At 56.7% G+C, this 9591-nt stretch overlaps 1 protein-coding gene across 2 annotated transcripts; it reads right to left on the bottom strand.

Annotated features, from left to right (window-relative positions):
• POLR2E (RNA polymerase II, I and III subunit E) lies at window positions 1-8725 on the bottom strand. Of its 2 annotated transcripts, XM_027085994.1 has the most exons (7): window positions 8187-8313; window positions 6263-6437; window positions 2707-2822; window positions 2193-2273; window positions 1691-1749; window positions 1507-1585; window positions 1-1380 (listed from the first exon to the last, which is right to left on the bottom strand). In XM_027085994.1, exons 1-7 carry the CDS (start codon window positions 8241-8243, stop codon window positions 1315-1317), a joined length of 633 nt encoding a protein of 210 aa, XP_026941795.1. In that variant the 5' UTR covers window positions 8244-8313; the 3' UTR covers window positions 1-1314. The 2 variants fall into 2 exon arrangements, with proteins under 2 accessions (XP_026941795.1, XP_026941797.1); XM_027085996.1 differs by lacking the exon at window positions 1691-1749 and having other exon boundaries at window positions 1507-1644; window positions 8187-8725.
• Window positions 8726-9591: the final 866 nt, after the last annotated feature.

Here is a 9591-nt window from a genome sequence, read left to right as displayed (position 1 = left end):
GCACACCCACAGCCAGAGAAATAAACACAACCACACCACCTCGTACCTGGACGCCTACAGCAACATGACGCACAGTCGCCAACAAATGGAAACAGTCCATCAACTGAAGAATGAACACGTGTCCCTCCACACACAAGAGCATCACTCGGCCGTGAAAAGGGGTGAAGCCCCGACACTCCTACAACGTGGACAAACCGTGAGAACACGATGCTCCATAAGAGAAGCCAGACACAGAAGGACCCACGGTGTGTGATTCCACTGATGGGAAACGTCCAGAACAGGCAGATCCACAGACACAGATTCGTGGCTGTCAGGGGCTGGGGGCAGGGGGGGGGACTGCTGACAGGGACAGGCTTTCTTTTTAGAAGGGTGGAATGTTCCAAAATTGACTGTGGTGACGGGTGCCCGATTGTGCATATACTAAGAATCATGGAACCATACACTTTAAATGGGTGAACTGTATGGTATATAAATCGTACTTCAATGAAGCTATTAAACAAAAACACAGACAACTGCACTTAGCCTGGGTAGGAGGCCTCTGAAATTAGTAGAGGGAAAAGGGGGTAGTTTGATCCCAAACTTCTATGCAAGAAAAGCACCAAGCAGCAGCAAAGCTGAAGGCGGCACTGGAGCCCCTCCCTCACAGCTCCACCAGGGGGAAGTGGGCCGAGACCCTGCTGAGGGGACAGAAGCCCGCGCAAGGCTGCTCACAGCAAACCGGGTAGACATTCCGCCTTGGTCTTTCAGACAAGTGAACTTATTTACTCAAGATATTTTTAATTCGTTAAGATATCCAGCATTCCGTAGCAATCGGTCTCACTCCCCGCTGCCCTCGGAGCACCCAGACAAGCAGCATCAGGGCCACTGTGTGGGGGACACGGCGACAGAAGCCCGGGCGGTATCCTGTCCCCTCCCAAAGCACCATCAGGTGGGATCCAGGGTGGGGCTCAGCGTCCAGGAGCCCAGGAGAGGCCACGGGGACCCTCAGGCCAGGAAAGGCAGGCCCAAGGCGGGCCGCCCTGCGGCCCAGGGGAGCAGAGGCAAGGTTCCCAGGAGGAGCGGACTCCCCCGGGCAGCCAGCCACCACAATCCCAGCCTGGTGGGTCGTCACAGCCCATCTTTCCATCCCCCGGGGGACTTGCCAAGAGAGAGGGGGCAGCCAGCAGTGTGACCTGTCTGTCGCATGAGCTGGGCGCACAGGCTGGATGTGAGCTCCCTCCAGAGCACGTAACAGGCGGGGCTCACTCACAGGGCTGGGACGGCCGCCCACACCCGGCCCTCGGCGCCCTCTCGCCTCGTCTGTCTGTCGGGCCGCTACTGCACCAGCCGGTAGGTGATGTACCTGCCTGCAGTCTCGCTGGGCCGGATGATCTTCACCACCTGCAGAGGCAGGAAAGCAGGTGGGCTGGCTCCCGGGACCCGGGGTCTCTCCTGCCCTGCTCAGAAGCCTGGGCTCTGAAGGGGGCTGGAGGTGGGCCCAGCTCCTCCCTGGGAGGGGCTTCTCACCTGCCCTCGCTTTATCCCAAAGTAACGTGCCACGGGGTCTCCCGCCTGGATCCTGGGCAGCTGGTTCTCTCGGAGTTTACTGAGAAGCAGGTCAGGGAAAAGGTCTTGCTGGACTGACTGGGGGCGTTGTGGGAAGAGCTGTAGGGGAGAGGAGCCGGGCCCGGCCGGGGGCCAGAAAGGATACTACCGGGCCAGCAACTCCGTCACCTCCTCCTTGGTCATGACAACGTGCTCTGGGACCAGCTGTGAGAAGAGAACCTGGGTCTCCGCAGGGCTGCCACAGACCCCACAGGCCCTCCAGAGGAGGGGTGCAGCGTGGGGGCCCCAGGCATCTGCACAAGTCCTGACTCCACACTGGGACGGGGGTCCTAGAGCCTACACCCCTAGACATGCAGATGGGCCGCAGGGCACAATCCCGGAGCTCCGAGGCTCCTGGGGACATGCAGATTCCACCCACCCCAAGCTCCTGACTCTGCAGGCTGGGTGGGCCTGGGAACCTGCCCTCCTAGCAAGGCCCCAGCTGCTCCTGGCCCAAGGGCCACACACTGAGACCCCGGCCCACCTTTTTTCCACCATGAAGGGGCTCCCGGACTCGCCTCCCCAAGACCTGGATGTCCGCCAACCCCGAACAGGTGAGGGGCCTGGGGGGCAGGAGGCGGGTCTCCAGTCTCATCCTCCACCCCTACCTCATGCTCCGTGATGTTGATGAGCAGCTCCTGCTGCAGAAACTGCTCCAGGATGTACTTGGGGGCCATGTCGACCAGGGACTGGAAGAGACACCGACCCTCAGGCACAGCTGAGGCGGCCACCCGCCCCCTGCGTTGGCCCCGGGCCCACCCACCACGCCCTTCCTCGCAGGCACCTGGCACCCGGGAAGCTGCGCGGGTCCTGTGTCACACATCAGAAAAACCCACCTCAGTGGGTAGGGTTTCCACTTGGGGAGAGGCCCACCCTGCCCCTCCCAGGCATTCAGCACATTACCGAGGCCTCGGTCTCATTGCAAAAAGGGTGAGGGCCCGTCTGTCAAAATGCTCCCACGGTTGCCGGGAGCTGGTGCAGCAACCCCTCCCTGGACCCCACAGCCTGTGTCCCCTTGTTCACACGGGGACAAAGGTGCTCGCCAGCTGCCCATCCCAACCACCAGCCTCCACTTAGGCCAGTCCAACCCACAGCCGGGGACCAGAGTCAGCGGGCACCCACCTGCTTGGCGGAGGGTGTCATGCCCTGCTGTACCACAATGAGGGCCCGTGTGATGTTCTCCTCCTGCATCCGCTGGCAGTACACCTTGATGGTCTTGATGCCCACCTTGGGCTCCTCTGCAGACCAAGTACAGGCTGGTGGACGCTGGCCGCCCCCCCCCGGCCCTCTGCACGGCACCTGGGTTCTAGCCCACCCCTGCCAAGGCGCTGCAGTGCCGCTCCCCCACTGGGGCCTCGGCCTCCTGTTTGCAGAGTGAGAATCCGGCTGCCAGTCCCAGAACGGGGTGCTGGCTGCCTGCATGTCACGTGGGAGCTGAAAGGTGCCCTGGGCCCCGGACCTAAGGGACCTCTTTCTGGAAGTGGGGTCTGGGAGTCTGGGTCTGCGCAGTGCCTCAGCGGTTCTGAGGTTCGGGAAGTCCCAGACTAAGCAGTTTGTTTAGTCCAGGGGCCCACGAGACAAGGGCTGGAGTGTTCAGAGTTGAGTGGAGGCAAGATGACCCGGGGAGCACGGTCCCAGCACAGCGACAGCCCACCCAGCTCCTCGCTGCCAGCACCGGGGGTCCTCACGGTCTCGGCAGCACGCGGGGCCTGGGGCCTGACACGAGAGAACGCTGGACCCTAGTAGCCCAGCAGGTTGGCGGCTGGGGCAGCCCCGGAGTCCGCGTGCAGCACGTCCGCTGCCTCTCGCCATTCTCCTCACACCCCACTCCACCGACCGGCAGTGCCCTGTCCCCGAAGTCCCTCTGTTGGAGTCCTGACCCCCAGGAACCTCAGAATGAGACTGTGTTTGGAAATGGGGTCTTTAAAAAAGTAATTACACAAGGTTGTGAGGCTGGGGTCCTTAAGAGATCAGGACACAGACACACAGGAAGGGACGAGCACGTGAGGACACAGGGAGAAGACAGAGGTCTACACACCAGTGAAGAGGCCCCCAGCACTGGGAGAGAAGCACTGTCTGTTTATGCCCCTGGTCTGTGGGGTTTTGTTATAGCAGCCGTGCAAACTAACACAGGCAGGGACCTCAACCCTGTGCCACGGCCCATCTGAGACAGCAGGACACCCCCACTGTCAGTAAAGACCAGGAAGTGAGGTGGCCCCACCCCCGAGATGGCACCACGGGAGGCACGTGCTTAGGCACCAAAGTCTACAATAAATACGTTTCACACACAAGGGACACTCTTCTTAAAAGTGCCACCTAGATTCATCCCAGGGTCACAAGGATGCTTCAATATATGCAAATCAATGTGATACACCACATCAACGAAAGGAAAGACAAAAACCACACGACTGTCTCAACAGATGCAGAAAAAGCATTTGATAAAATTCAGCATCCATTCATGATAAAAATTCTTATGAAAGTGGGTATAGAGGGAATATATCTCAACATAAAAAAAGCAATTCATGGATCCGCAGCTAAAACCCAGCACAAATTACCCATGACATTTTTCACAGAACTAGAACAAATACTCTTAAAATTTACATGGAACCATAGAAGACCCAGAATTGCCAAAGCAATCCTCAGGAAAAAGAAAAAAGCAGGAGGCATAACTCACCCAAACTTACAATAATACTACAAAGCTACAGTTTTCAAAACAGCATGGTATTGACACATAAACAGACATGGATCAATGGAACAGAATAGAGAACCCAGAAATAAACCCACACAGCTACGGTCAATTAATCTTCGACAAAGGAAGCAAGAATGTACACTGGGGAAAAGACAGTCTCTTCAGCAAGTGGTGTTGGGAAAGCTGGACAGCCACATGTAAATCCATGAAGTTAGACACTCCCTCACATCATATACAAAAATAAACTCAAAATGGCTCAAAGATTTAAATGCAAAACATGAGGGGACTTCCCTGGTGGTCCAGTGGTTAAGAATCTACCTTCCAATGCAGAGAACGTGGGTTTGATCCCCAGTCAGGGGAGTAAGATCCCACATGCCGTGGGGCAACTAAACCCGTGCGCCACAACAGAGGCCTCACGCACCTTAGCTAGAGAGCCTGCGTGCCGCAAACCACAGTGCCACAGAGCACTCTGTAGCCTACATGCCACAACTACAGAGCCCACGTGCCCTGGACCCTGCATGTCATAACTACAGAAAAGAAAACCCGCATGCCACAACTAGAGAGAAGCCCACGTGCCGCACTGAAGAGCCTGTGCACTGCAACGGAAGATCCCGCATGCCTCAATGAAGATCCCACATGCTACAACTAAGACCCGACGCAGCCATAAATAAATAAATAAACAAACAAATCTTAAAAACAAACAAACAAAAAAAACCAACTAAAAACAGTGTTGCCATATGACCCAACAAGCCCACTCCTGGGCATATATCCAGACAAAACTATAATTCAAAAAGATACATGCACCCCAGTGTTCACAACAGCACCATTCACCATTGCCGAGACACGCAAACAACCTAAATGTCCAGATGAATGGATAAAGAAGATGTGGTACATATATACCATGGAATACTACTCAGCCATCAAAAAGAATGAAATACTGCCATTTGCAGCAACATGGATGGACCTAGAGATTACCAAACTATGCCAAGTAAGTCAGAAAAAGAAAGACAAATATCATATATCACTTATATGTGGAATCTAAAAAGATGATACAAATGAGCTTATTTACAAAACAGAAAGAGACTCCCAGACATAGAGAACAGATGTGTGGATGCCAACGGGGAGGGGGCTGGGGGAGGGATGGATTGGGAGTTTGGGGTTAGCAAATACAAACTATTATTTGTAAGATGGATAAACAAGGTCCTACTATACAGCATAGAGAACTATATTCAGTATCCTGGGATTACACCATAGTAAAATAGAATATGAAAAAGAACATATATATATGTATGTATATATATTTATAACTCAGTCACTTTGCTGTACGGCAGAAATTAACACAACATTGTAAATCAACTGTACCTCAATAAAATGAATTTTTTTAAAAAGTGCCACCTGGGTCTGTTGAACGAGCATTTTCTGCCCACCCCTCTGATTCACGGCGCTGGGGTAGGCCCCCAAGGTGCTCATGACCCAACAAGGCCCCCTAACCTTTGGGCCTCTAGAGCCAGGCTGCCTCAGTGTAGGACGTGCAAAGACAGAGGAACACAGGGGTCCTGGGACACCCTTGGTGCTGGGGGGGTTGTCTTCACTCAACCCAGGGCTCAGAGGGGGTTCCCAAAGAGGAGGCACTTGAGCTCGGTCACCAGGGACGATGGATGGACACTGACCAGGCAGGCGAGGGGGGAACCGGCAGGGACGAGACAGGGCAGGAGTCCTGCAGCAGCGCAGGAAGGGCAAGCGCTGGGAGCAGAAGCTGGGCTGACGGGTGAGGGCAGGGAGGACCCAGGGGCCCAGCTGGGAGGCCTGTGATAACCTTGGTCAGAGAAAAGGGTTGAGGAAGAGAGAATGGGGAAGGTGACCAAGAAGAGGAAGCTGGAAAAGGAGTCCCCACAGCAAGGAGGGCAAGGGGGCAGAAGGATGAGAGCAGGCAGACTCTGGGTCACAAGGCAGGTGGCTGCTAAGAGCTGGCCCTGAGCTGCCCCTCACCTGGGAAGAAGACGAACATCTGGTCAGTGGGGTCATCGTTGTGGGCCACCAGCACCGTGAGGTCTGTGCGCCGAGGCCTCCCTTCACTGGGCTTGTCCCCAAACTGGGCCTTGAACTCCTCCAGCGTCTGGTCCAGCTCGTCCTGGGTCACCAGGTAGCCACGATCGTGGCACAGCTGCAAAGAGAAAGGACCAGATGACCCCAGGGCGGAGGGGGGACGGCAGCAAGAGCTCGGGGTAGGCGAAGCCACTGCGGAGGAAGACCGGGACAGAGCTGGGACGTGAGGAGGGCTGTTGAATGCAGAGCCAGGCCCCAGGGTCTGGGGCAGACAGGGACGGCTGGCTGGGCAGACGGTGGTTGGAAACCCAGGCAAAGACCTGAGGGTCAGCAGTTCTAGGTCCTGCCTCAGAAACTGGGGCTCTGAGTGCGTGCACTAGATGAGGACCCAGACAAAGAAAGGAAGGTTGGAATCGCTACCCAGCCCAGCCCTGCCCGCACCCACTTTCCTCGGCCAAGTCTCCCTCCAGAGCCCTGGGTCTCCTCTCCCAGGGACCCCTGATACTGTCAGCCAGAAGCACAGTTGCTCCGGCCCTGTCTTTGGGCAGCTTTGCAAAGTGGCAGAGAGGCTGGGGGCCACCACCCGGCCTTAGCCCAGCAGGATTCCCAGGAGAGTGGGTGCTCTTGATCAAGGCCGCAAGCCTCCGTGGCATCACACTGGTCCCCTCCCACGGGGTGGATTAAAGAACGAGGCACACAGAGAACGCTGGTATGACCCGGCCCCGGCCCGAGTAATTCAAAGTTGGTGGCTGGGACATCTAAGTAGCCACCAGACAGCGGTCAGACAAGCCCACCAGGGTTCCTTCCACCCCCACGACCCCGGGATTCTGCGATATGCACTTGAGGTGGTGCCGATAAGGCAGTCTGGGACCTGGGACCTTTTGCTGTAGCCCTTGCACCTGGGCAAATGTCTCCTCCAGCAACAAAACACCCAGAAACTATATCTAAGGGACTAGAAATAACTAGGCACATGCGCAGTTCGGGCAAACAAGGACCAAGATATAAAAAGGCCGAGAAACAACAACAAAAAAACCCATAAGGGCTTCCCCTGGTGGCGCAGTGGTTGAGAGTCCGTCTGCCGATGCAGGAGACACGGGTTCGTGCTCCGGTCCGGGAAGATCCCACATGCCGCGGAGCGTCTGGGCCCGTGAGCCATGGCCGCTGAGCCTGAGCGTCCGGAGGGAGAGGCCCCAGCAGTGAGAGGCCCACGTACCGCAAAACAAAAAAACAAACAAACAAACAAAAGGCCAAGAACCTAACTGCCACTTCTGAGGAGCCAGGAGCAAAAGCAGGGTACTGGGCATGATCCCTGCACACAGCACCACCAAGGGGGTGGGCAGACCCCTCCAAGCCACCCCTCCGGCCTGACCCCTGGACCCGTCCCCACCCTCACCCCATTTAAGACACCAACTCGTCCTCCTTGGAGCAACGGCACCTGTTGCTTGTTTTCGCTACTTCACGCTGCAGCACAAACTCCAATAAAGCCTGGCTTAAATTTCTCGTCTGGCCTGCTATCAATTTCTACTGATTAACGAATTCAAGAACCCCGGCAGGTAACATCAGAACCTTCCATGGACACAAACACGCGCCGGCCTAGCGTCTGCCGTCCTCCCTCTCTCCAGCTCGAGCGAGACCCTGACCCCCTCCCGGGGGGCTCTTGGACTCGCGACTCCGTCCCCCGCAAACCCCCGCCCCGGGGGCCCAGCCTGAGCCCGACCCCTCCGCTCCAGCCGCGCGGCCGGGGGTGGGGAGGCTCATTTCTACCTCCGGGCCTCGCACCCGCCGTCCGCGCTCCGGCTGCTGCGTGCCCGTCTCGCCTGGGGGAGCGAGGCTCGTTCTCACCGCGTTCCCCAAGCGCGCTGCTCACCTGCATGATGGTCTTGCGGATTTTCCACAGCCGGTACGTCTCCTCCTCGTCGTCCATGGCTGCCGCCGCTTGCACTCACTGCGCCTGCGCTGAGCCCCGGTCAGGCCCCCTCACGTCGCCCTCCCCTTGCAGGGCTGTCGCCGGCGAATGCCTGAATGAAGCGACCTTCGGGAGCGGCAGCGCCAAAGGCAGCCCGAGCCTTACTAAAGCGACGGTTGGCTGCGCGAGAAGCGTGCGACCAGCACCGCCACCGGCGCCTCGGAAGTTCTCGCGAGGCTTTGACCGCAAGGCCCCTCGGGAGTTGTAGTTTCCGCTCAATGGTGGTGTGGGAGGGCCGTTCAGAATCCAGAGAACAGAGGCGAAGTGTGGGCGGGGAAACTGAGGCCTTGACTGGGTCAGGGGTCTGCTCAGCTCCCGGGGACCGTCGGGCGGCCTAAGAGGCGCTCCATGAGTGTTTGTGCGTCCAATTGTGGGGGGTTTTCTCAGTTGGCTCAGGGCTACGTACAACTTAATGCCCCCGAGCCTCAGTTTCCCCTCTGTACAATGGAAATAAAGTGTCCCCATTTTAGAGGGTTAGCTGGGGATCTAAGGAGATGGTCGTACTTGGGAGGAGCTTGGAATAGTTCCTGGTGCTTATGAAATGCTTCCACCTCTGTCTTCCCCCTCTCCTGTCCCGTGAGCCCCAGCCCAGCCCCTGCCTGGATACCCCACAGCCCCCAAGACTGCATGTTTTTACAGTCCGCATCTGCCCCTGCCCCCGAGTTCGTACAGGAGGTTTGCCCACGCTTGCCAAGCCCAGTGCCTCTGCATTGGTAACTTCTCATTCAGTAATGCATTCATTCAATGATTCAATGTTTAATGAGCAACCACAGCGACAGTGAACAAAACAGGCCAAGCACCCTTACATGCCAGGGAGAGACAGGACAGAAACAGTGAATATAATAAGTAAATGATAAAGTATGTTAGAAGGTGACAATGCTGTGGAAGAAGAAATATACCAGGCTGAGGGAGACGGGAGGTTTGCAGTCCCAAATGTGGTCAGGGAAGGGAATTCCCTGGTGGTCCAGTAGTTAGGACTCCGTGCTTTCAGTGCCGAGGGCCCAGGTTTAATCCCTGGTGGGGGAAACTAAGATCCCACAAGCCGCTCGGCCAGAAAAAAACAAGAAAAACAAGAAAAAAAAATTCAGTAGTTGTGGCATGCAGGCTCAGTAGTTGTGGCGCACGGGCTTAGTTACTCCGTGGCATGTGGGATCTTCCCAGACCAGGGCTCGAACCCGTGTCCCCTTCACTGGCGGGATTCTTAACCACTGCGCCACCAGGGAAGCCCAGTGGCCTGATTTCTGAACCTTGGGCTCTGCCAGTTGGGCTGCATGGTGGCGAGGTTCCAAGGAGAAAGTTAACACTC

The sequence above is a fragment of the Aethalodelphis obliquidens genome, unplaced genomic scaffold (genome assembly GCF_003676395.1).
Source record: "Aethalodelphis obliquidens isolate GAN/ISIS:26980383/991018 unplaced genomic scaffold, ASM367639v1 scaffold53, whole genome shotgun sequence".
In the NCBI taxonomy this organism is placed as follows: domain Eukaryota; kingdom Metazoa; phylum Chordata; class Mammalia; order Artiodactyla; family Delphinidae; genus Aethalodelphis; species Aethalodelphis obliquidens.
This window is presented reverse-complemented; position numbering and strand designations above follow the sequence as displayed.

What these genes read in the sequence shown, in the direction of transcription:
- POLR2E (XM_027085996.1), bottom strand. Translation starts at nt 8,243, where the DNA reads ATGGACGACGAGGAGGAGACGTACCGGCTGTGGAAAATCCGCAAGACC. An exon ending in TCCGCAAGACCATCATGCAG is followed by an intron (nt 6,438 to 8,186) that starts GTGAGCAGCGCG and finishes TTCTCTTTGCAG; the next exon opens with CTGTGCCACGATCGTGGCTA. An exon ending in TTGGGATAAAGCGAGGGCAG is followed by an intron (nt 1,381 to 1,506) that starts GTGAGAAGCCCC and finishes CTGCCTCTGCAG; the next exon opens with GTGGTGAAGATCATCCGGCC.